This window comes from Hyperolius riggenbachi, chromosome 10 (assembly GCF_040937935.1).
Source record: "Hyperolius riggenbachi isolate aHypRig1 chromosome 10, aHypRig1.pri, whole genome shotgun sequence".
Lineage (NCBI taxonomy): Eukaryota > Metazoa > Chordata > Amphibia > Anura > Hyperoliidae > Hyperolius > Hyperolius riggenbachi.
This window is the reverse complement of record NC_090655.1, coordinates 252560837-252588697: the sequence shown is the minus strand read 5'-3', so window position 1 is coordinate 252588697 and position 27861 is coordinate 252560837. Positions and strand designations below refer to the sequence as shown.

The 27861-nt window shown below is 47.9% G+C and overlaps 1 protein-coding gene across 1 annotated transcript; it reads left to right on the top strand.

Annotated features, from left to right (window-relative positions):
* On the top strand, window positions 1-25031 carry LOC137535314 (uncharacterized). Its single transcript, XM_068257143.1, has 6 exons — window positions 1-86; window positions 16452-16586; window positions 16708-16786; window positions 16886-16983; window positions 17096-17762; window positions 24000-25031. The coding sequence occupies exons 2-6, from the start codon at window positions 16566-16568 to the stop codon at window positions 24848-24850; spliced, it is 1716 nt and encodes a 571-aa protein (XP_068113244.1). The 5' UTR covers window positions 1-86; window positions 16452-16565; the 3' UTR covers window positions 24851-25031.
* Window positions 25032-27861: the final 2830 nt, after the last annotated feature.

The window sequence follows — 27861 nt, the reverse complement described above, 5'->3', positions numbered from 1 at the left end:
GGGGATTAAACCAAGAATTGGAAGTGATCATGTAACACCGCGAGACAAGAAGTCGCAGGACAGGAGAGGAGACACTGTTGGAAGAGGTAATTGTGTGATTGTTTTATATTGAGCAGGGCAGAGGTCGGGGTGGACATACTTTGTTACAGAGGAAGTCATAGTACACCTGTCACTATCCTGATCATACAAGAGACTTTTATATAATTGTTGTGACTTGTTTGCTAGTTTTCTAGTGCCCCCTCCCCCTCCCTATATGCGCCATAGATTATGGCTGACATCTTGCGTTCCTAGTAATAATTCACAGAGCCATGAAAACATGTCCATCAAGTATAGCCGTGTTCCCCAGCTTTGTCATTACCCTCCAGTATGTAACCCCAGTAATGCTATTTCTTTTCCATTGTAGCCATGCCATCCCTGTATCCCCCAGCATTGCCATTATCCTCCAGAATGTAATGTTATAATGGGCGTGGTCATGATTGGGGCAGAATATAGATGACTTTAGCAGTGCTGTTAAAGGTCTGCCAGGAAAGTTTGAGCTCTGCCATACAGTTCCCCCCCCCCCCCCCCCCAAATACATGTAATTTTACAGCATTTCACCCAAAATACATGTAATCTGGCAGAGGTTCTTCCAACATAATATGGCAGTGGTTCCCCCCCAAAATAGATGTAATCTGGCAGCAGCGGTTCCCCCAACATACACATAATCTGGCAGCGGTTACCCAAAATACACTTAATCTGGCAGCAGCAGTTCCCCAAAAATGCAGATAATCTGGCAGTTCTCCCAAAAAAGGTGGCCCCAGTGTAGGTAATCAGGTCTATAGGTGTCCCCAGTATAAATAGCCAGGTCTATAGGTTTCCCCAGTTTAGGTAGCCACGACTACAGGTGTCCCCAATATAAGTAGCCATGTGTATAGATGTCCCCAGAATAGGTCGCCAGGTGTGTGTGTGTGTGTGTGTGTATATATATATAGACTTAATACTTAGTGGAAAAACCCTTGTTTGCAAGCACAGAGGTCAAACGTTTCTTGTAATTGATGACCAAGTTTGCACACAGTTTAGGAGGAATGTTGGTCCACTCCTCTTTGCAGATCATCTCTAAATCCCTAAGGTTTCGAGGCTGTCTCTGTGCAACTTTGAGCTTGAGCTCCCTCCATAGGTTTTCTATTGGATTAAGGTCCGGAGACTGACTAGGCCACTCCATGACCTTAATGTGCTTCTTCTTGAGCCACTCCTTTGTTGCCTTTGCTGTATGTTTTGGGTCATTGTCGTGCTGGAACACCCATCCACGACCCACCCATTTTTAGTTTCCTGGCAGAGGGAAGGAGGTTGTCGTTCAGGATTTCACGATACATGGCTCCGTCCATTTTCCCGTTAATGCGATTAAGTTGTCCTGTGCCCTTAGCAGAAAAACACCCCCAAAGCAAAATGTTTCCACCACCATGCTTGACGGTGGGGACGGTGTTTTGGGGGTCATAGGCAGCATTTTTCTTCCTCCAAACACAGTGAGTTGAGTTAATGCCAAAGAGCTCTATTTTGGTCTCATCAGACCACAGCACCTTCTCCCAGTCACTCACAGAATCATTCAGGTGTTCATTGGCAAACTTCAGACGGGCCTGCACATGTGCCTTCTTGAGCAGGGGGACCTTGCGAGCCCTGCAGGATTTTAATCCATTGCGGTGTAATGTGTTTCCAATGGTTTTCTTGGTGACTGTGGTCCCTGCTAATTTGAGGTCATTCACTAACTCCTCCCGTGTAGTTCTAGGATGCTTTTTCACCTTTCTCAGAACCATTGACACCCCACAAGGTGAGATCTTGCGTGGAGCCCCAGAGCGAGGTCGATCGATGGTCATTTTGTGCTCCTTCCATTTTCGAACAATCACACCTACAGTTGTCACCTTCTCTCCCAGCTTCTTGCTAATGGTTTTGTAGCCCATTCCAGCCTTGTGCAGATCTACAATTTTGTCTCTGACATCCTTGGACAGCTCTTTGGTCTTTCCCATGTTGGAGAGTTTGGAGTCTGCTTGATTGATTGACTCTGTGGACAGGTGTCTTTTATACAGGTGACTAGTTAAGACAGGTGTCCTTAACCTCCCTGGCGGTAAGCCCGTGCTGAGCACGGGCTATGCCGCCGGGAGGCACCGCTCAGGCCCCGCTGGGCCGATTTGCATAATTTTTTTTTTGCTACACGCAGCTAGCACTTTGCTAGCTGCGTGTAGCATCTGATCGCCGCCGCTACCCGCCGATCCGCCGCAATTCCTCTCGCCGCGGCCGCCCCCCCCCCCCCCAGACCCCGTGCACTGCCTGGCCAATCAGTGCCAGGCAGCGCTATGGGGCAGATCGGAGTCCCCTCTGACGTCACGACGTCGATGACGTCGGTGACGTCATCCCGCCCGTCGCCATGGCGACGGGGGAAGCCCTCCAGGAGATCCCGTTCTTTGAACGGGATCTCCTGATCTCCGATCGCTGGAGGCGATCGGAGGGGCTGGGGGGATGCCGCTGAGCAGCGGCTATCATGTAGCGAGACTTTGTCTCGCTACATGAAAAAAAAAAAAAAAAAATTAAAAAAAAAGATTTGCTGCCCCCTGGCGGATTTTTTGCAAACCGCCAGGGGGGTTAATGAGGGTGACTAATTGAGTAGAAGTGTCTAACCACTCTGTGGGAGCCAGAACTCTTAATGGTTGGTAGGGGTTCAAAAACTTATTTCACTCAATGAAATGCAAATCAGTTGCTATCTTTTATTTAAGGTTATTTTTTCGATTTTCCTTTTGATGTGCTATCTGCCACTGTTAAAATAAACCTACCATTGAAATGATACTGCTCTGAGACTTTTCATTTCTCTGTCATTGGACAAACTTACAAAATCAGTGAGGGGTCAAATAATTATTTCCTCCACTGTATATATACCGTATTTTTCGGACTATAAGACGCTCCGGACTATAAGACGCACCTAGGTTTTGAGGACAAAAACCAAGGGGAAAAAAAATATATAGTAAACCTAGTGCGTCCATGGTTCAGGGCATCTTATGGTCCTTCTCCCCCTATGTCCCCCTTGTACCACTCGTGTCCCCCTGTGTCCAGTGACCCCTGTCCTCATGTCCAGTGCCCTCCCTAGTGTCCAGTGTCCCCTCTGTGTTCAGTGTCCCCAGCCACCATGTCTATTGCCTCGCTGTGTCCAGTGTCCCCTGGTCCAGTGCCCCTCTGTGTCCAGCATCCCTGTGCCCAGTGTCCCCTGGTCCAGTGCCCCTCTGTGTCCAGCATCCCTGTGCCCAGTGTCCCCTGGTCCAGTGCCCCTCTGTGTCCAGCATCCCTGTGTCCAGTGTCCCCTGGTCCAGTGCCCCTCTGTGTCCAGCATCCCTGTGTCCCCTGGTCCAGTGCCCCTCTGTGTCCAGCATCCCTGTGTCCCCTGGTCCTGTGCCCCTCTGTGTCCAGCATCCTTGTGTCCAGTGTCCCCTGGTCCAGTGCCCCTCTGTGTCCAGTGTCCCCTGCCACCATGTCTATTGCCTCGCTGTGTCCAGTATCCCATTGTCCAGTGCCCCTCTGTGTCCAGAATCCCTGTGTCCAGCATCCCTGTGTCCAGTGTCCCCTGGTCCAGTGCCCCTCTGTGTCCAGCATCCCTGTGTCCCCTGGTCCAGTGCCCCTCTGTGTCCAGCATCCCTGTGTCCCCTGGTCCTGTGCCCCTCTGTGTCCAGTGTCCCTAAGTCCATTGCCCACCTGTGTCCAGTGTCCCCCTGTGTCAAGGGCCCCATTGTGTCCAGTGTCCTCCTCCTCCTCCTCCTCTTTCTTTCAGAGACGTGAACTGTGTAAGTGGGCCAGGCAGGGCTGTGACAGTGTTACAGTAGCCGGAGACGCTGCGTGCATGGAGCCAGGGAGATATGTTTGAGGCAGTACAGCTGACACCCCGCCTGGACCCACCGCAATGCCACTTACCACATGTCCGAAAAGGCTACCCGCCACACTGCCGATACATACAAAGCACGGCTGGCGAGATCTGTTTGAGGCAGTACAGCTGACACCCCGCCTGGTCCCACTGCAATGCCACTTACCACATGTCCACTGGCTGCCGATTCAGCTCAAAGTACCCCCTTTTCTCCCCCGTCCTGCCTCGGAAATGAAGAAGGGTCAGCACGGATCTGCGCAGACAGTCCACAGCACAACTACCAATCAGATGGGGCGCTGCCCCAGACCACCTATCGCAGCGCTCACTGCTCGTTTTCTAACAGGCGCTGATGCTGTACAGTGATTGGCCCGAATGGTCCCGCCCGCGAGACCATCGCGGCCAGTTATGAAACAAGCCGGGAGCAGTGAGCGCTGCGATAGGTGGTCTGGGGCAGCGCCCCCTTCCTGATTGGTAGTTGTGCTGATGACTGACTGCGCAGATTCGTGCTGACCCATCTTCATTTCAGAGGCAGGACGGGGCAGGAAAGGGGGTACTTTGATCTGAATCGGCAGCCAGTGGACATGTGGTAAGTGGCATTGCAGTGGGACCAGGCGGGGTGTCAGCTGTACTGCCTCAAACAGATCTCGCCAGCCGTGCTTTGTATGTATCGGCAGTGTGGCGGGTAGCCTTTTCGGACAATTGGGAGGGTCGGGGCACAGCATTACACGGACACTCACTTCACTTCCTTTTCCTGTCAAAGGGCAAGCAGGAGGGTCGGGTGGCGGGCCATTAGCATGTAGTGGGCTGCAGACGGAGGAGAGTTGGAGCGCACAAAATTGGCACATTCGGACTATAAGATGCAGGGACTTTTTCTCCCCACTTTTGGGGGAGAAAAAGTGCGTCTTATAGTCCGAAAAATACGGTATATATATACAGTGGTGTGAAAAACTATTTGCCCCCTTCCTGATTTCTTATTCTTTTGCATGTTTGTCACACTTAAATGTTTCTGCTCATCAAAAACCGTTAACTATTAGTCAAAGATAACATAATTGAACACAAAATGCAGTTTTAAATAATGTTTTTTATTATTTACTGAGAAAAAAAACTCAAAACCTACATGGCCCTGTGTGAAAAAGAAATTGCCCCCTGAACCTAATAACTGGTTGGGCCACCCTTAGCAGCAATAACTGCAATCAAGCGTTTGCGATAACTTGCAACGAGTCTTTTACAGCACTCTGGAGGAATTTTGGCCCACTCATCTTTGCAGAATTTTTTTTGCAGGTTTTCTAGCATGAACCGCCTTTTTAAGGTCATGCCACAACATCTCAATAGGATTCAGGTCAGGACTTTGACTAGGCCACTCCAAAGTCTTCATTTTGTTTTTCTTCAGCCATTCAGAGATGGATTTGCTGGTGTGTTTTGGGTCTTTATCCTGCTGCAGCACCCAAGATCGCTTCAGCTTGAGTTGATGAACAGATGGCCGGACATTCTCCTCCAGGATTTTTTGGCAGACAGTAGAATTCATGGTTCCATCTATCACAGCAAGCCTTCCAGGTCCTGAAGCAGCAAAACAACCCCAGACCATCACACTACCACCACCATATTTTACTGTTGGTATGATGTTCTTTTGCTGAAATGCTGTGTTACTTCTACGCCAGATGTAACGGGACACGCACCTTCCAAAAAGTTCAACTTTTGTCTCGTCGGTCCACAAGGTATTTTCCCAAAAGTCTTGGCAATCATTGAGATGTTTTTTTTAGCAAAATTGAGACAAGCCTTAATGTTCTTTTTGCTTAAAAGTGGTTCGCGCCTTGGATATCTGCCATGCAGGCCATTTTTGCCCAGTCTCTTTCTTATGGTGGAGTCGTGAACACTGACCTTAATTGAGGCAAGTGAGGCCTGCAGTTCTTTAGATGTTGTCCTGGGGTCTTTTGTGGCCTCTCGGATGAGTTTTCTCTGCGCTCTTGGGGTAATTTTGGTCGGCCGGCCACTTCTGGGAAGGTTCATCATTGTTCCATGTTTTTGCCATTTGTGGATAATGGCTCTCACTGTGGTTCGCTGGAGTCACAAAGCTTTAGAAATGGCTTTATAACCTTTACCAGACTGATAGATCTCAATTACAGTACTTTTGTTCTCATTTGTTCCTGAATATCTTTGGATCTTGGCATGATGTCTAGCTTTTGAGGTGCTTTCGGTCTACTTCTCTGTGTCTGATAGCTCCTATTTAAGTGATTTCTTGATTGAAACAGGTGTGGCAGTAATCAGGCCTGGGGGTGACTACAGAAATTGAACTTAGGTGTGATAAACCACAGTTAAGTTATTTTTTTAACAAGGGGGGCAATCACTTTTTCACACAGGGCCATGTAGATTTGGAGTTTTTTTTCTCACTAAATTATAAAAACCATCATTTAAAACTGCATTTTGTGTTCAATTATGTTATCTTTGACTAATAGTTAACGGTTTTTGATGAGCAGAAACATTTAAGTGTGACAAACATGCAAAAGAACAAGAAATCAGGAAGGGGGCAAATAGTTTTTCACACCACTATATATATATATATATATATATATATATATATATATATATATATATATATATATATATATATATATATATATATATATATATATATATATATATATATATATATATATATATATATATATATATATATATATATACAGGATCTTCTGAAAAAAAAATTAGCATATTGTGATAAAGTTCATTATGTTTTGTAATGTACTGATAAACATTAAGCTTTCATATATTTTAGATTCAAATACACACAACTGAAGTAGTTCAAGCCTTTTATTGTTTTAATATTGATGGTTTTGGCATACAGCTCATGAAAACTCAAAATTCCTATCTCAAAAAATTAGCATATTTCATCCGACCAATAGAAAAGTGTTTTTAAAACAAAAAAAAGTCAACCTTCAAATAATTATGTTCAGTTATGCACTCAATACTTGGTTGGGAATCCTTTTGCAGAAATGACTGCTTCAATGCGCCGTGGCATGGAGGCAATCAGCCTGTGGCACTGATCAGGTGTTATGGAGGCGCAGGATGCTTCGATAGCAGCCTTAAGCTCATCCAGAGTGTTGGGTCTTGCGTCTCTCAACTTTCTCTTCACAATATCCTACAGATTCTCTATGGGGTTCAGGTCAGGAGAGTTGGCAGGCCAATTGAGCACAGTAATACCATGGTCAGTAAATCATTTACAAGTGGTTTTGGCACTGTGAGCAGGTGCCAGGTCGTGCTGAAAAATGAAATCTTCATCTCCATAAAGCTTTTCAGCAGATGGGGGCTATCTAGCTGCGAGTATGATGTACCTTCTATTAGGGTCTGAATGTCAGTGAACAACTTCACATGTAATTTCATTACTGATTGCGAACATTACCCCTTGTTTTTATCCCTCGAGGCAGGACAGGACAAATAGCTGGAGGGCAATAAAGTGGCAGGCAAACCTGGTGTGTACCACCTGGCCAACAGCAAAGTACCATCGGTGGTACGCGTACCAGAGGTTGGAAAACTCTGCTCTAGTGGTGTTACCTAATATTTTCATAAATAGAGGGAGAAGAGGCGATGCAGTGATCCTGACACAGCTGAGCTCAGCTGGCTTTCTACACTGAGAATGGCTATCTAATACTGGGGGCTCATCTGGCTATCTACACTGGGGGATGCAGTGTGTTGAATGCTGGGAGCACATCTGGCTATCTACACTGAGGGATGCAGGCTGCCTAATTCTGGGGGCACATCTCTCTATCTACACTGAGGGATGCAGGCTGCCTAATACTGGGGGCACATCTGGCTATCTACACTGGGGGATGCAGGCTGCCTAATACTGGGGACACATCTGGCTATCTACACTGGGGGATGCAGGCTGCCTAATACTGGGGACACATCTAGCTATCTACACTGGAGGATGCAGGCTGCCTAATACTGGGGGCACATGTGGCTATCTACACTGGAGGATGCAGGCTGCCTAATACTGGGGACACATGTGGCTATCTACACTGGAGGATGCAGGCTGCCTAATACTGGGGGCACATGTGGCTATCTACACTGGAGGATGCAGGCTGACTAATACTGGGGGCACATGTGGCTATCTACACTGGAGGATGCAGGCTGCCTAATACTGGGGGCACATGTGGCTATCTACACTGGAGGATGCAGGCTGACTAATACTGGGGGCACATCTGGCTATCTACACTGGGGGATGCAGGCTGCCTAATACTGGGGGCACATCTGGCTATCTACACTGGGGGATGCAGGCTGCCTAATACTGGGGACACATCTGGCTATCTACACTGTGGGATGCAGGCTGCCTAATACTGGGGGCACATCTGGCTATCTACACTGGGGGATGCAGGCTGCCTAATACTGGGGGCACATCTGGCTATCTACACTGGGGGATGCAGGCTGCCTAATACTGGGGACACATCTGGCTATCTACACTGGGGGATGCAGGCTGCCTAATACTGGGGGCACATGTGGCTATCTACACTGGGGGATGCAGGCTGCCTAATACTGGGGGCACATGTGGCTATCTACACTGGGAAGGAAGGGCTGCCTAATACTGGGGGGCACATCTGGCTATCTACACTGGGGGATGCAGGCTGCCTAATACTGGGGACACATCTGGCTATCTACACTGTGGGATGCAGGCTGCCTAATACTGGGGGCACATCTGGCTATCTACACTGGGGGATGCAGGCTGCCTAATACTGGGGGCACATCTGGCTATCTACACTGGGGGGTGCAGGCTGCCTAATACTGGGGGCACATGTGGCTATCTACACTGGGAAGGAAGGGCTGCCTAATACCGGGGGGCACATCTGGCTATCTACACTGGGGGATGCAGGCTGCCTAATACTGGGGGCACATCTGGCTATCTACAGTGGGGGATGCAGTGTGTCGAATACTGAGGGCACATCTGGCTATCTGCACTGGGGGATGCAGGCTGCCTAATACTGGGGGAACATCGGGCTATCTACACTGGGGGATGCAGGCTGCATAATACTGGGGGCACATATGGCTATCTACACTGGGGGATGCAGGCTGCCTAATACTGGGGGCACATGTGGCTATCTACACTGAGGGATGCAGGCTGCCTAATACTGGGGACACATCTGGCTATCTACACTGAGGGATGCAGGCTGCCTAATACTGGGGGCACATCTGGCTATCTGCACTGGGGGATGCAGGCTGCCTAATAGTGGGGGAACATCTGGCTATCTACACTGGGGGATGCAGGCTGACTAATACTGGGGGCTCATCTGGCTATCTACACTGGCGGATGCAGGCTGACTAATACTGGGGGCACATCTGGCTATCTACACTGGAGGATGCAGGCTTCCTAATACTGGGGACACATCTGGCTATCTACACTGTGGGATGCAGGCTGCCTAATACTAGGGGCACATCTGGCTATATACACTGGGGGATGCAGGCTGCCTAATACTGGGGGCACATGTGGCTATCTACACTGGGAAGGGGGGGGTGCCTAATACCGGGGGCACATCTGGCTATCTACACTGGGGGATGCAGGCTGCCTAATACTGGGGGTACATCTAGCTATCTACACTGGGGGATGCAGACTGCCTAATACTTGAGGCACATCTGGCTATCTACACTGGGGGATGCAGGCTGCCTAATACTGGGGGCACATCTGGTTTTCTATACTGGGGGATGCAGGCTGCCTAATACTGGGGGCACACGTGGCTATCTACACTGGGAAGGGGGGGGGGCTGCCTAATACCGGGGGGCACATCTGGCTATCTACACTGGGGAATGCAGGCTGCCTAATACTGGGGGCACATCTGGCTATCTGCACTGGGGGATGCAGGCTGCCTAATAGTGGGGGCACATATGGCTATCTACACTGGGGGATGCAGGCTGCCTAATACTGGGGGCACATATGGTTATCTACACTGGGTGATGCAGGCTGCCTAATACTGGGGGCACATGTGACTATCTACACTGGGAAGCGGGGGCTGCCTAATACTGGGGACACATCTGGCTATCTACACTGGGAAGGGGGGCTGCCTAATACCGGGGGCACATATGGCTATCTACACTGGGGGATGCAGGCTGCATAATACTGGGGACACATCTGGCTATCTACACTGAGGGATGCAGGCTGCCTAATACTAGGGGTACATCTAGCTATCTACACTGGGGGATGCAGGCTGCCTAATACTGGGGGCACATATGTCTATCTACACTGGGGGATGCAGGCTGCCTAATACTGGGGGCACATGTGGCTATCTACACTGGGAAGGGGGGGGGCTGCCTAATACCGGGGGGGCACATCTGGCTATCTACACTGGGGGATGCAGGCTGCCTAATACTGGGGGCACATCTGGCTATCTACACTGGGGGATGCAGGCTGCCTAATACTGGGGGCACATCTGGCTATCTACACTGGGGGAGGCAGTGTGTCGAATACTGAGGGCACATCTGGCTATCTGCACTGGGGGATGCAGGCTGCCTAATACTGGGGACACATCTGGCTATCTACACTGGGGGATGCAGGCTGCCTAATACTGGGGACACATCTGGCTATCTACACTGGGGGATGCAGGCTGCCTAATACTAAGGGCACATGTGGCTATCTACACTGGGGAATGCAGGCTGCCTAATACTGGGGGCACATCTGGCTGTCTACACTGGAGGATGCAGGCTGACTAATACTGGGGGCTCATCTGGCTATCTACACTGGGGGATGCAGGCTGACTAATACTGTGGGCACATCTGGCTATCTACACTGGAGGATGCAGGCTGCCTAATACTGGGGACACATCTGGCTATCTACACTGTGGGATGCAGGCTGCCTAATACTAGGGGCACATCTGGCTATCTACACTGGGGGATGCAGGCTGCCTAATACTGGGGGCACATATGGCTATCTACACTGGGGGATGCAGGCTGCCTAATACTGGGGACACATCTGGCTATCTACACTGAGGGATGCAGGCTGCCTAATACTGGGGGCACATCTGGCTATCTACACTGGGGGGTGCAGGCAGCCTAATACTGGGGACACATCTGGCTAACTACACTGAGGGATGCAGGCTGCCTAATACTGGGGATACATCTGGCTATCTACACTGGGGGATGCAGGCTGCCTAATACTGGGGGCACATCTGGCTATCTACACTGGGGGATGCAGGCTGCCTAATACTGGGGACACATCTGGCTATCTACACTGGGGGATTCGGGCTGTCTAATACTGGGGGCAAATCTGGCTATCTACACTGGGGCATGCAGGCTGCCTAATACTGGGGACACATCTGGCTATCTACACTGGGGATGCAGGCTGCCTAATACTGGGGACACATCTGGCTATCTACACTGGGGGATGCAGGCTGCCTAATACTGGGGGTACATCTGGCTATCTACACTGGAGGATGCAGGCTGCCTAATACTGGGGACACATCTGGCTATCTACACTGTGTGATGCAGGCTGCCTAATACTAGGGGCACATCTGGCTATCTACACTGGGGGATGCAGGCTGCCTAATACTAAGGGCACATGTGGCTATCTACACTGGGGAATGCAGGCTGCCTAATACTGGGGGCACATCTGGCTATCTACACTGTAGGATGCAGGCTGACTAATACTGGGGGCTCATCTGGCTATCTACACTGGGGGATGCAGGCTGACTAATACTGGGGGCACATCTGGCTATCTACACTGGAGGATGCAGGCTGCCTAATACTGGGGACACATCTGGCTATCTACACTGTGTAATGCAGGCTGCCTAATACTAGGGGCACATCTGGCTATCTACACTGGGGGATGCAGGCTGCCTAATACTGGGGGCACATCTGGCTATCTACACTGGGGGATGCAGGCTGCCTAATACTGGGGGTACATCTGGCTATCTACACTGGGGATGCAGGCTGCCTAATACTGGGGACACATCTGGCTATCTACACTGGGGGATGCAGGCTGCCTAATACTGGGGGTACATCTGGCTATCTACACTGGGGATGCAGGCTGCCTAATACTAGGGGCACATCTGGCTATCTACACTGGGGGATGCAGGCTGCCTAATACTGGGGGCACATGTGGCTATCTACACTGGGAAGGGGGGGCTGCCTAATACCGGGGGCACATCTGGCTATCTACACTGGGGGATGCAGGCTGCCTAATACTGGGGACACATCTGGCTATCTACACTGAGGGATGTAGGCTGCCTAATACTGGGGACACATCTGGCTATCTACACTGAGGGATGTAGGCTGCCTAATACTGGGGACACATCTGGCTATCTACACTGGGGGGTGCAGGCTGCCTAATACTGGGGACACATGTGGCTATCTACACTGGGGGATGCAGACTGCCTAATACTTGAGGCACATCTGACTATCTACACTGGGGGGTGCAGGCTGCCTAATACTGGGGGCACATCTGGCTATCTAGAAACACCAGAGTAGGAAGGAATAGAAGCGGTGAGTGGTACATACCAATAAAACAATTTATCCAAAAGTAGTAAAAATTGTATAAATCTTTATTATATCAAAAATAGTATATTTAAAATAAGCCTGACTTCATAACCTAACCACCCCATCCATGTATCCCCACAGCACATACAGCAGACTCAACGTTCAAGCACACATACTCAAACTGAGTTGATACAGGAGCACAAGGCAGAAAGAGTGTCTCTGCAGTATTAATAGGACTCTAGTTAGTAGGATGCACTAACATGCCTGTTCGATTTCCGCTGTAAGCAGAGAGCAGCTGAAGAAATGCACTGCGTTGTCAAATATATAGTTCATTCATGATACCTCCTTATCACATGGAGTATTAAGCAGTCTCTTTATCACCTCCAAAGATGTGACCAAAAGTGCAGAGTCAAATGAGTGTAAGCAGTGACAATTAGCAGGCCAGCAGCAGCAGCATATGCTGAAGAGTGGCACTGGCACATGTGCCTTAGTGTCCAGTAGAAACAGCAGAGATGTGTCTCAATTCAATGTTCATAAAGCAAAGCACAAACAAACAGATTGATGCTGTCACACACGAGTCTGTGTTTGAGTAACACGGCAATTGAATATCATCAGTCACTGTCCATAGGCACAAGCAAGCAAGGCAGCTCAGTAGCAAAAACTGAGCAGAAGCGGTTCCAGTGCTGATTCAATGTGGTGACATATACTGCTCACCAGATCTTTAGCTTTGGGTGTCGCCAGATACAATGCCGTGCAGATTCTCCTCTAAATGGGAATAGTGATGGTGTGAGCCGAAGGCTGAATGATGCTTAGGCAGCCAGAGGAGGATTCCATATGGAGAGGTGGTCAGGAGGCCAGGCAAGCCAGCGGTGATACCACTTCACAGCCCCGACATGTTTCACGAGTATATCCTCGTTTCCTCAGGAGGCGTGGTTCACCAGAAACAGCTGACAGCCGCTTATAACGGCATTTGTGCCCTATCAGACACGCTCCATCCATGGCTCCACCCCCTCCGCGCTGCGTACCCAGCGCTAGCCAGGAACGCCTCAGCACCTACCCCACAACCGCCAGCTACAATCCGGCGGCGGAAGGAGCGCCAGAGAACGCGCATGGCCATACGCTTCACGTTGGCCGGAGCGGATCCCCCATCCCATGCTCCATTTCCGCCCACAGCACTACGTCGGGCGGAAGGAGCAGTAGAGACCCGCCCGGCCGAAGTCAGAGACAACGCGCCCGCACCTCTCCATGGCAACCTAATGCCAGTATGGAGTCGGGCACGGCGGGTGGCTCCAAGGATAAACAACAGCGCGGAAAGGTAATGAAGCCATAGCAACTGAGCATGCATGACACATATCTCACTCATCTACAAAGATTACAAAACTATACATTCATCATTTTATGTAATCTCCACCCATACCCGTATATCTCAGTTTCCTTGTTACCAAATGGAAGCTACAAACAAAAGTAGCTCCTAAAAAAACGGCAAATCTGCCAGATATATCAAAAATATAATAATAGTGGGAGAAGGACTTATTAAAGCTGGAACCGCCGAGCAGCCCACAGCAGGGGGCTAAAGCACCCAGGAGGAAGCAGGTACAGTCCCTCACACAGTGGGCAGTGTGTGAACGCCCAACAGAGACAGCAAATTCTCAACGGAAACCCGTCTATAGCGGGAGAAAGGGGGCGAAGCCCTCCATTTCATTTAGCCCTGGGGGAGAAGTGGCTCTTAGATTGAAAATCCAGCGACACTCTCTTTGACAAAGCAATCTGTCTAGGTTGCCCCCTCTTATTGAACCATGAACTCGATCAATCCCAACAAATCTGAGTCCCCTAGAATCTCCACCATGGTACCGCCTGAAATGCACCCCGACTGGGGCAGTGGAGTTGACACTTCTTATACTTTTCACATGCTCAGAGATACGTTCTCTGAGTTCACGTGTTGTCTTTCCTATATAAAAAGCCCCGCAGGGGCATAATAGTAAGTAAACCACAAATTTGGTGGCACAATTAACATAATGTGACAATCTCCACTGTTTCCCATCCGGGAGCACCACAGACGCCCCCACATACATAAGCCTACAAAAACTGCAGCACCCACATGTATAGGTCCCCAGGGTGCGACAGTGTAATCGTGTATTGTCTTCAAATGTGACTGTTAACTAACATATCCCTCTTTTAAATGTGATATTTGGCCGTGGTGGAACAAACGGGGACAACCGCGAATCGTTGCACAACATATACCAATATTTGTCTAAAATCCGTACAATTTCTCCATGTTGCATGCAGAACCGAGTGCAGAGTCTGGTCTGCTGTTGGCCAGATCTCACCACTCGGTTCGGGCTGAGTAGTTTATCTCTATCGCTGCCCAGGGCTCTTTGGTAAGCTTTTCTCAAAGTTTTATCATTATAGCCCCGTGCTTAAAAACGCTTGCGCAGCTGGCCGGCCTCCTGTTCAAAAGATTCAAGTTTGGTACAGTTGCAGCGAACCCTTAGGTACTGACCTACCGGGATACCTCTAACTGTATGCCCAGGATGGCAGCTATCGGCTTTCAATAAGGCGTTTGTGGATGTCTCCTTTCTAAATAGTCCCGTGCTGATCAGACCTGAGTCATCGCAATTCACACGAAGATCCAAAAAAGGAATCTCGTGGTAGTCACAATTCATCGTAAATTTAAGATTCCGACAATTAACGTTTATGCATTCCACAAACTTAATCAATTCCGTACAGCTGCCCGTCCACAGCACGAAGACGTCATCGATGTACCTGTGCCGAACTAAAATGTGGCACAGGTACATCGAGAGGGCCTCGTCTGCGAACAGCTCCCGCTCCCACTCCCCCAGGTACAGGTTAGCATACGACGGGGCACATGTTGTCCCCATCGCTGCCCCCTGCACCTGGAGGTAGTGGTCACCGTCAAAAATAAAGATGTTGTTAGTCAGAAGGAATTTCAGTAATGTCAAAAGGAATCTATTATGTGTGGCCGATTCAAGGCCCAACTCTGCAAGAAAGGCACCGACAGCCCAAACGCCAAGTTCGTGTGGTATGCATGAATACAGAGCCTCGACGTCCAAAGCAACGAGCAAAGTACCGGGCGGGACCTGTACACCATCTACAGTTCTAAGAAAATGGGAAGTGTCCCTTATATAAGACGGGAGGGACTGCACATGAGGCTGTAAGTGCCTGGCTATCTACACTGGGGGATGCAGGCTGCCTAATACTGGGGGCACATGTGGCTATCTACACTGGGAAGGGGGGGGAGGGGCTTCTTAATACCGGGGGGCACATCTGGCTATCTACACTGGGGAATGCAGGCTGCCTAATACTGGGGGCACATCTGGCTATCTACACTGGAGGATGCAGGCTGACTAATACTGGGGGCACATCTGGCTATCTACACTGGGGGAGGCAGTGTGTCGAATACTGAGGGCACATTTGGCTATCTGCACTGGGGGATGCAGGCTGCCTAATAGTGGGGGAACATCTGGCTATCTACACTGGAGGATGCAGGTTGCTTAATACTGGAGGCACATCTGGCTATCTACACTGGGGAGGATGCAGGCTGCCTAATACTGGGGGCACATCTGGCTATCTGCACTTGGGGGGGGGGGGGCAAGATGCCTAATACTGGGGGCACATCTTGCTATCTACACTGAGGGATGCAGGCTGCCTAATACTGGGGGCACATGTGGCTATCTACACTGTGGGATGCAGGCCGCCTAATACTGAGGGCTGAACTGGCTACCTATACTGGGAAGGGGGGGCTGCCTAAAATGGAGGCTCATCTGGCTTTCTATACTGGGGGCTGCCTAAAACTGGGGGACACATTCGGCTATTTAAACTCGGGAGTGGGGTTACCTAATGCTTGGCTACTTATACTGGGGAAGCCATCTAATACTGTGGGCTGGTGTGGCTATCTATACTGAGCAGGGAGCGGCCTAATACTATGGCACATCTGGCTACCTATACTTTGGGGGGGGGGATGCATTCAGGGGTGAGGTGGGCCGATTTGGAATCCACACCTCTAGTGCTTGAGAACTTTGTACCGGCCCTGCACTTACCTGACTGGAGAGGTGAGGAGGGTTTTGGGAGATAATGTGACATTACTGTTGGTCTTTCTGTACAGAGTTTTCCTCCAGTGAAGTCTGGTGATCATGTGACCATCACGGTGCCCCCACCTCAACCCCTGATATCTGAGAGACACAACAAGCAGAAGATTCTGGAAATCACCAGGAAGGTGATGGAGCTGCTGACAGGAGAGGTGAGTTGTGCTGGGCATTATGGGACATTATGCAGCAACTGCAAGGGGTGTGACTGGATGGGGACTGTACCATTGTTGTCCATTTCCTATAAGGTGTCAGGATGTCTATTTCTCCATGCAGGAGTGTCATTATTTAGGAGGACACAAGGACCTCTACAAGGATGTCATGATGGAGAATCAGCTGACCCTCATATCACTAGGTAAGAGTAGACTTTCATCCCTTTGGTCCACCTAGATCCCCATCATCTGATAAATACATAGCACAATGTATTCAGTCAGTGTGTGTGTGTTTCCTACAGATGGATCCAGTAACAGAAACTCACCAGAGCGATGTACAGGTCCTCTTTATTCCCAGGATTGTCCACAAGAATATCACACCACCCCCCACCATTATCAGGTAGGTGGGGCTGAAGGTCCTCAGAGACTCCAAACTGTGTGACATTGTTTCCTCCTGCATATGCTGTTATCTGTGTTCACATTTTAAATTATCTCTCACTTTGTGCACTTAGGGTGTAGAAAAGATGCATGAAAGTGCTTTGATTAAAGAGGAAGAAAAAGAGATGTACGTGAGAAGTGATCAGCAGTCTGTGGTGGATGGTGACATGTTGAGGACAATTAAAGATGAAGAAGAAGAGACATATGTGAGGAGTGATCAGCAGTATATGGAGGAGGGTGACCTGATGAGGACAAGTAAAGAGGAAGAAGAAGAGACATATGTGAGGAGTGATCAGCAGTCTATGGAGGAGGGTGACATGATGAGGACAATTAAAAAGGAAGAAGAAGAGACATATGTGAGGAGTGATCAGCAGTCTATGGAGGAGGGTGACATGATGAAGACAATTAAAGAGGAAAAAGAAAAGACGTATGTGAGGAGTGATCAGCAGTCTATGGAGGAGGGTGACATGATGAGGACAATTAAAGAGGAAGAAGAAGAGACATATGTGAGGAGTGATCAGCAGTCTATGGAGGAGGGTGACATGATGAGGACTATTAAAGAGGAAGAAGAAGAGACGTATGTGAGGAGTGATCAGCAGTCTATGGAGGAGGGTGACATGATGAGGACAAGTAAAGAGGAAGAAGAAGAGACGTATGTGAGGAGTGATCAGCAGTCTATGGAGGAGGGTGACATGATAGGGACAAGTAAAGAGGAGGACACTGTTACAGAGGACAGAACAGGTGAGTAATCAGCAGTAAATATAGAGTAATGTGTATCTGTATTGCTGGTATGACTGTCACTGCTCACAGACTGGCATATTAGGGGTTATGCTATGTGCTCAGGTTAGATTTTTGCTATCTATAACCAGGGCTGTGGAGTCGGAGTCAGTGGTTTCATAAACTGAGGAGTCAGAGTTGGATGATTTTTGCACCGACTCCGCCTCCCTGTGTATTCATGATAGTATTTGGTAACAGCTCTTTATTCTCTCACACTGGGCTGCCCTCTTTTCCTCTGAGACTTTAGCAGTGGCCCTTTGCTGTTTGAACTAATAAAGTGTTACACTCCTGCTAATTTAGTTCCAGCACTCATGTCATTGTTCTGCCACCTTAGTGTGAACTCTAGTTGCGTAGCAACCAAGGAAGCTATCTATGGGGAATTTGTGCAATTATCTATGGGGAATTGCCTGCGTCTCAGCTCTTCCTGAGGTGCACGGCCTTATACCCAGATGTGAAGTATTCTGACATTATCCACCTATGAGTATGCAGCACTGGGTTTAAACACCCACAAATATGGCTATAAAGCGATACAGTCTCGGAAGAAGTGGCCAGCAGTGTGAAATGGCTGACAGGCTTGTTTTACTACCCTGCACCCACTGCCTGACTCCTCCCATCACCTCAGTATGTCAGGCTTGCTTCAGTGCCCTGCACCCACTTCCTGACTCCTCCCATCACCTCAGTATGTCAGGCTTGCTTTAGTGCCCTGCACCCACTGCCTGACTCCTCCCATCACCTCAGTATGTCAGGCTTGCTTTAGTGCCCTGCACCCACTTCCTGACTCCTCCCATCACCTCAGTATGTCAGGCTTGCTTTAGTGCCCTGCACCCACTGCCTAACTCCTCCCATCACCTCGGTATGTCAGGCTTTCTTTAGTGCCCTGCACCCACTGCCTGGCTCCTCTCATCACCTCAGTATGTCAGGATTGCTTTAGTGCCCTGCACCCACTGCCTGACTCCTCTCATCACCTCAGTATGTCAGGCTTCAAAGCAGCAGATTTGACATCGGCAGTGTCAGGAGTTTTTAGATCTCTTTCTGTGGCTCTGGTGGTTCATGAAGTCAGCTGAAAAGCACGTGTTCTTGGCCCAGAGTGCTTCTATAATCCAGCATTATAATTTTTTGTGAGTAGTCCCCGAACGTTCATTCGTAATGTCCGTCTATCACTAGTTTGGAGATGTATGCGGAGTCCATTGCAGTGACAGAAATCAGATGTGACGTAGGCAGCCATGACAATGATGGAAAGTCACAGCACATTTTACATCACATCCGCTGTGACTGTCCTCCTGTTACTCCAGCTCACATTACACATTGCCCAGCAAGCTCATGGTGAACCAGAACTCCTAGGCATGTGTAAGGGGCTAAAAAGGACCAAAAACCCCTCTTACTAAAATGCTACGGTATGCAAAGCAGAAATTTGCCTAATCAACACAGAACGCACTTGTGATTATTCAGGTTGGAGTGAGCATATAAGGTTTCCCACAATGCACCACTGCGGAATATGAAAATCATCCCTTTTTTGTCCCTGAAAGCTGAAACAAGCTAACACATCATTGCATTCCAGCAGTTCTGGAGGTGTGTTTTCTGGGACAACTAAGGGCCAATTTTCATATTCAGCAGTGGTGCATTGTGGGAGACCTCACATGCTCACTCCAACCTGAATAATAACAAACACCTTCTTAACAAACACCTTCTGTTTTGAGAAGGCAAATGTATGTTCCATCTGAAACGTGACCAGCCTAAGAGCTTTTTATGGCAGTACCTGAGTGACGTGATTGCAAAAAAACAAATCAAGGTTTTCATTTAAAGGGGTAGAAAGCCTGGGATTCACACAGGAAGCATTGAAGGGGGCTTTCACACAGGTATAGAGGAGGCACTGAAATAAGTGTGTGGGGGAAGGGCATAGGAGGCACTGAAAGAGGAAGAGGAAGCACAACTCTATAGAGAAATACTAATGACTTAATAAAATAAAAATTGGGTCATGTCAGGTTTGTTAAATGGGTAGAGGGAGTTTCCCAAGTTTTGCAGGGGGTCAGTAATTTCTAGTCACACCCTTTCCCATCCCCCACTGATCTCCTATCCAATAGGAGCTGCAGTGTGCAGCAGTTTGGTTCCTCATCGGACAGAAGGATGGGAGGAGAGATATGACTATACTGTATACATAGGAGTGTCCTATTTTTTGGACTATAAGACACACTTTTTCTTCCCCAAATTTGGGTGTGAAAAGTGAGTGTGTCTTATAGTCCGAATGCAACATATTTTGCCCAGTCTCCCCCACCCTCCCCCAATTATCCCTGCGGTAATGTAATAGCACGTGGAGGATAGCAGCGAGGCTGTGAGCACTGTAACAAGTTTCAATTGCATGCCCTGCTGCCTATCTACTGCTTTATTGCCAGTTGGAGGGAGACAGGAAGCTGAGGCTTTTAGCAAGATCTGTAACCGGCTTACCGTAATTGGCTGCCCGCTGCTGATATGCCGAATGAATGGGCGAGAGGGAGCTGAATGAAGGTCGTGCCAGCAGATGAGCGTAGAGGAGAGGCTGTGAGCTCTGTCCGCGGTGAGATTTGTACGTTTTCATAGCTTGTCCGCTATGTGGGGTGGGGTGAAGTGAGAGAGGATGCTGGGCGGCTTGTAGCAGCGTGCGAGCTGGGCACGCATGCAGATCTTGATAACATCCTCATCGCTAGGCTTCTACATTAGCTGGCCAGCTTCCTATGTGCCTCCGACCGGCATTATAGCAGTAGATGGGCAGCGGGGCATGCAATTAAAACTTGTTTTTCAAACAGACAAAAAAGACGGGGTTTTCATAGAACCAGAATTCTCTTATTTATTCTTCATCAGTAAATCTCTTGATATTGGAGCATCTCCAGCAGCCCAGCTACACTTGGGATCGCCATTGAGAGCAAATTCTCTGCAAATTTTAGATTGTGGCGCTGTCCACCATAGGACCACGGCTGATTGTATATGGTGTGCCTCTGAGGAAGCGGCTTTTGGCCGTGAAACGCGTGGCAGGCAGTCTTTTTATGTGAAGTGAAGGCCACATGTCCTGTACGCAATATCAAGAGATTTACTGATGAAGAATAAATAAGAGAATTCTGGTTCTATGAAAACCCCGTCTTTTTTTGTCTGTTTGAAAAGTATTGCTATATTAGGGCTGGAACTGTGCTACTTTTTTTTTATCTTTGTTTAATTAAAACTTGTTACAGTACTCACAGCCTCGCCGCTATGCTGAGGATCCTGTGCCCAGACCTACCAGGATGTGGAGGGCGGAACTGTATGGCGAAGGTGAACAGCGGCACCACAGTTGTATACCTCTCTCGTGGCTGCCGCTAACCCAATCGGCTCTCCTTATGTGAACTGAGGGGCTGGTATTCGGTCCCCTTCTGCTGTTGCCAAATGGACCTTCCTCCTAGATAAATGTTAACAGACACTAGCTGGGGTGCCCACCTCTTCATAACCCTGCCTGGTGGCTGCAATTGAATGGCCAGGTGAAGACCTATAATTACTATAAGGACTGCGATGGGATGACACAAAATGGATGTGGGTAGGTAGAGAAAAGGACGGGAAGAGAACCGGGAGCACAATCTAGTGTAGTATTTGGAATTTCATAAAGTAATTCTTAAGGTGGCCACACACCATACAATTTTTTTTAAATATCTGTTCAATTTAAGAATTTCAATCAATTTTTCTGACTGATTGTAACATTTCAAAAATATGACCAATGTACCACACACCTATGTTCAAATTTTCCCCAATTATGATAAAAGTGATTGAAAACTCTGACAAAATTGCTAGGGTGTGTATAATAATAAATTGACAATCTAACACACACCATACAATCTTCAGAAAGTTTGAAGAAAAATATCTGGCATTCCGGATTGATAAAAATCGAAGAAAACAGGAAATCCGATCGGATTTTTCAGTCGAATGAAAAAAAAAAGCTTTAGATTTTTTCGGGAGATCCAATCATTTTTCTCGAATTGCTGTAAAATTGGATCATTTTATTGTATCGTGTGTGGCCACCTTTAGGCTGTTATACTCACAAAATTGGGTTGCAAGCTAGGCAACCACTTAGTGTGCATGCAGGGAAGTACCGTCCCCGCTCGGCCTTGTCTGCTGGTGGTCACAGCTTCTTCAAAAGATCCATATTCCAAAGTGGTGACCCCAAGCTTGGGGTGAATCATCAGCTGGATGGGGGAGGAGGCGCCCGTAATGTATATATATTTTGTATGTCTTATTGCGGAGTACAGTTGCTCAAATAAAAAGTAATAGATGGTCCTACCTTAAAAAAGTAGTCCATCCACTAGGTTATATAAGAAATACTTTATTCGGCACCTTTAAATGACAACGCGTTTTGTGGAAAAACCGCTTCCTCAGGTCGATTGCTGTGCCCGTGTGTGTCTCATCTCCAGCGATCAGGTGAAGCCGCAGCCCCGCAGCTGCTGTGCACAGACACTACTCAGCACTGGTGTCAGCCAGGCACTCACTGACGTCACGTTCTCTCGAGACAGCCGTCACATGACCCGGTTGCTAAGGTGTAGGGAGGTTGTAGCTGTGGCAGTGATTGGGAATCCTTGTTCCTTGATGAATGGTGATGAATGGCAACTAGGCAGGCGTCCTGCCTACAACCTCCCTACACCTTAGCAACTGGGTCATGTGACGGCTGTCTCGAGAGAACGTGATGTCAGTGAGTGCCTGGCTGAAACCAGTGCGGAGTAGTGTCTGGACTGGAGTGGATGGACTACTTTTTTAAGGTAGGACCATCTATTACTTTCTATTTCAACAACTGTACTCCGCAATAAGACATACAAAATATATCCACTACTAGTAGACCCAGCCCGTTTAAAAACGGGCTCTAGGTCCACGGCCGCCGCCGCTAGTGCGCAAGCGCACGCAACCGGCGTGCGCACACGCCCACCCCACTCCCCCGCTCCCGCCCACCTCACTCGCCCACCTCGCTCCACCCGCACCCGCCCACCTCGCTCGCCCGTCCAGCTCCCTGGTCCCAGCTGTCAGTTACTGCGCACATGCGCAGTAACAAAAATCCTGGGACACACGGACAAGACTGCTGGACGCAGCGACAGTTAGCTTTTATTAGGTAGGATATATCCTGCTGACAAAATGAATGTGAGTACTGTCAAGAATGCTGATTGTTCCTGCTAGCTGTGCACTGGCTGTTTTGATGCGCTGTCCTTGCCAGCTTTTTGGTCTTGCGATGGATCTCCATAGGTTGTAGTCCTAGGTGCAGATCACTGGAGTGTTGCATTTCAATGGGGTACCCCTATGTTGATGTTATATTGCAGCACAAGCCTCCTGTTCTTGCTTCAATTAGGGTATAACTGTAACTGGGAGAAGGAAATTATGGGGGGGGGCCTCGACAAGTTGCCTCTGTACCATAGGTGCACCAAGTTGTTATATATTTTTTCCCATATTTTTGTGTTCTAAATCTAGGTGCGTTTTATAGTCAGAAAAATATGGTATATAAGTTATGTATTTATATCCAGCTACAGAAGTATTAGTGGTTTGGGGTCTCCATGACATAAATAGATAATTCCTCCACCTCGCAGCTCCTATAATTTATGTTGTGTAATGTCACAATATCTTTATTTGCACAAATGGGAACAAGAATTTGCACAATGGTAATAAGAATGTGTAAGTGACACCACATTGCTCTACAAACATAACACAGATCTCTTGCTATAAGTACATATAGGTCTGTTGTCACAAGAGTAACACATTGCTTCCATTGTCTCATCAATCTGTACAATCTGCTGCTTGTCAATGTGTGGCCAATGCTTTATGTGTAGGGAGGTCAATGAGATGCAAATAACTGTACTTGTATGCAAATGTAATGCAAATTGTATGCAGCTAATCACATTTCCCGGGTAATTCATTTAATTGTATAAATTTCGAGATACAGAAAATATGAATGCAAAGCAAAGTTATTATCATGTGATTGGCTGCCTGTAATGAGCACAACCTGCTGCAGTTCTCTGTCAGGCTGATAACTAGCGATGGTCAGTGACATGCCAATAACTCTGAGATGGTAAAAATTATATTCTAATTATATGCAAAGATGCTGCATCTGGCCCATTTCCAATCTGCATCATTTTGGAATTATCAGCAGCTCACTGACCCTCCCTAATGTTAATTGCTCCTCCCCTCAGAATTCTCTAACAGGAAGTGATGATGTTTCTCTATTTGCAGGGCGGAGTCCCGGGATCAGGAACCTCTCAGAGACTCATCTCTTTATATCCACAGACGGTACAACCAATGATTATGTCACTGGGCAAGAGTCTCCTGCAGATATACTGGTTACCCCAAATATTCCCCCAGACTCCCTTCACCTGTCTAACCCTGCGGGGCCTCCTACTCAGCACAGCTTTTTCTCTGCTGGATGGTGTCATATCTGTTCCACATGTGGGAAAGATTTTGACAAGAAATCATCTCTTGTCCGTCATGAGAGATCTCACACTGGTGAGAAACCCTATTCATGTGCTGAGTGTGGGAAAGGTTTTGCTCAGAAATCAGACCTTGTCATACATGAGAGATCTCACACTGGTGAGAAACCTTATTCATGTGCTGAGTGTGGTAAATGTTTTGGGCAGAAAGGAAACCTTGTCTTACATGAGAGATGTCACACTGGTGAGAAGCCCTATTCATGTGATGAGTGTGGGAAATGTTTTGGGCGGAAACAACACCTTATAACACATGAGATGTGTCACACTGGTGAGAAACCCTATTCATGTGTTGAGTGTGGGAAATGTTTTGGAGAGAAAGCAAAACTTGTTATACATATGAGATCTCACACTGGTGAGAAGCCCTATTCGTGTGCTGAGTGTGGGAAATGTTTTAGGCAGAAAGGATACCTTGTCACACATGAAAGATCTCACACTGGTGAGAAGCCCTTTTCATGTGCTGAGTGTGGGAAATGTTTTGGGCGGAAAGGAAGCCTTGTCACACATGAGAGATCTCACACTGGCGAGAAGCCCTATTCATGTGCTGAGTGTGGGAAATGTTTTGAACGTAAAATACTGCTTGTGAGACATTTGTGCTGAGTGTGGGAAATGCTTTGGCCATAAGTTTTCTTTTTCAGTGTTCTTTTACTTCTTGCAAAGCACACATGGCCCAAATAAAGAGTCCTTTAAAGTGGAACTGACCTTAAAATTTGATACTGTAAAAATATCTGATGTGTTGCTTAATACTGCTTTAATAAATAAAAATGTATGTTTGCTGTAATATAGCTGTCAGATAACCTTATTTTTGTTACTGCATTCTAGTGCAGTGTGTGCAGCCATCTGTTGGTTGGCAAGTTTACAGTGCCATTCAGCTGATTTCTACTTCCTCCAGCCCCTCCTTCCTCAAGCAGCTCCTTTCTCCAATCAGTATGCAAATTAGCCTGTGATAGTGTACAGTTACAGTGATGTCATCAGGCTGCGCCTGTGTATGTAATGTCTGCTGTGTTTTCTAGCCTGTCATTTTTCTGCTCTGTCATCCCATTATAATAGTGGAATAAGATGGTCGATTGACTACCTAGTTTCCAGATGTATGCCCAGCTCTACACAATGCATATATCTAAATCAGTTATGAAATGCAATTTACAATGGATCAGAAATTCACCAACGACCACCACATATTACAACAAAAAACAATTCTCCATAAAGATTTGTAAGCCAGGATTTATAAGCCAAGATTTGTAAGATTTGTGGCAGCATAGTGCTGTAGTGGTTAGTGTTCTTGTCTTGCAGCGCTGGGTCCCCGGTACAAATATCAGCAAGGGCTCTATTTGCATGGAGTTTGTATGTTCTCCCAGTGGGTTTCCTCCAGACACTTCGGTTTCCTCACACACACCCCAAAAACATACAGATAAGTTAATTGGCTTCCCCCTAAATCGGCCCTAGACTACGATACATGCTTTACACAATACATACATAGACATATGACTATGGTAGGGATTAGATTGTGAGCCCCTCTAAGGTACAGTTAGTGACAAGACCATAAACTGTATACAGCACTGCGTAATATGTCAACGCGATATAAATACTTTAATAGCCCCGGCGCTGTTCCCCCTCATAAAGTATGTCCCCGGTACCCAGTGTAAAGTATACATTACTTGTCATGCGCTTGTCCCACTGCTGCATCTCCCTCTCCATACACGAGCACCCCACGTGGTTTCCTAGTAAGGACATGTGACGTCACACACGTGTCCTTTTCTAGAAAAACACGTGGGGCGCACGTATGCAGGAGGAAGCCCGGAGAGGCAGCGGGGGACAAGCATAGGTCGCAGGCAGGTAATGTATACTTTACACTGGCCACACGGGGGGGGGGGAGGGGGCATTTACACAGCGTTGAGGCGGCACTCAATGATTTCACCATAAAATTGATCCGGAATAGACCTGTGGTGTATGGGCAGCTGACAGATCTCTCTCTTATCAGATTCAATGTATGCTAAGTAGTGTACACACCACATTATGCACCACAAATACAATTAGTAATAGCTGAAAGGCGGAGGACAAGTCTCTCTCCTACTTATCTTCCGTTATCAACAGCCATGCTGTTCCACAGAAAGCCCAAAATAGCATATCGCAAGAGGCAGGAATCAGCTTCATGCCTACTTTTGTGGGGTTTTCTGTGCTTACCTTCAGCCTAAGCACGCATACGCACTATGCTCTTACTGCACACCACAGACCAAGTCATTTGGAGTGGGTGGGGCAGATTGTGTTTATCTACTGTGGTATGCAGCACAGTCTCCAAGAAACAAGCAAAGAACAGCCAGTAATGATGGAATCATTTATTTATGGCTATTAATAATGGCTACAATCAATACAGCTCTCAAGCACAGGAGAAAAAAAACAAAATATAACCAAAGCATGTTTATTACCCCCCTGCTGGCCTCACTTCTGTCCTCTGCTTGGCTCTTATGCCTGTAGGCTTCTTTTAATGCTGTCTCTTCCTGTCTCTTTGCAGTGTTCTGCTGTGATCTCTCTCCCTCTGTGTGCTGGGCTATCTGCTGTGCAAGGGGGAGGGGGGTCTCCCATCTGTGCTCTGTGCTTTATCTACTGGGCTTTCTGTGTCCCTCCACTCCTCTGCTCTTTCTCCACCTTCCCTCCAAGGACAGCTGACATCTCCACTCCTCTCTGAGTCTATCATCCGCTGTGTGGTCGCCTCCCTCCATTCCCTGGCTACTCAGCTCTTCCATCCCCCAGCAGTTTGACGTTCTCTCTTATCTCGTCTCTCTCCCTGCTCTGCTTGCCGTCACAGCCGAACACAGCCTGTGTTACGGTCAGGATTGTTTATACATCCCACCAGACGCCACCTGATGACACAGATTGTAAACACGGAGGAACTCTCACGAGATGAAAGAATTTGCTATCAGGAAGGTCCCAGAGCTCTCTGCGAGCACCCTGCCGACTCAAATCACGTGACTTGCCGTGGCAGCACATCACAGATGGGAGAGGCTTAGCAAATTATTTATATTATTAATGATATTTACTTTTTCTTTTTTTTTTTTCATAAACTGCTCACTTTTTGCCTGTGATTTATAAAGGGGATTCAGTTGTTTTTTTTTTTTTGTTATTCAGAGTTCAGTTCCTCTTTAACTGCAAAAATTATTTGTCCAGTCAGGACAGTGCGCTTCAAAAATCAAAGACAGTGCCATTAAAATTGCAACAGCCCTATTTGCCTATCTAAAAACACACCACAGCCACACATATCACACAGACTCACTCCACAAACTATTGGGATACTCCACTATATAGCTAGGCAGCAGCAAAGCAGCAAAATCCAGTAAAGTGCTATAGCAAAGCTGAGATGACAGCATATATCCACATGCTTAGTTATTTGTGTAAAGCAAGAGTCTGTTAGCTGGCAAAGCTCAGTTAGTACTGATCCAACACACTCATACCTATTGTACACATGAATGGCACTATAGGTATGTCACAGTCCGCTACAATCTTCACCTGGCTATATGCTTAGAGCCGCCAAGGCAGGCCAGCAGGGGGGATCCACTGCAAGTGCTTATCGGATCGTCAAGCTCTATGCATGTTCACCACGGTAGCAGCAGTGCATC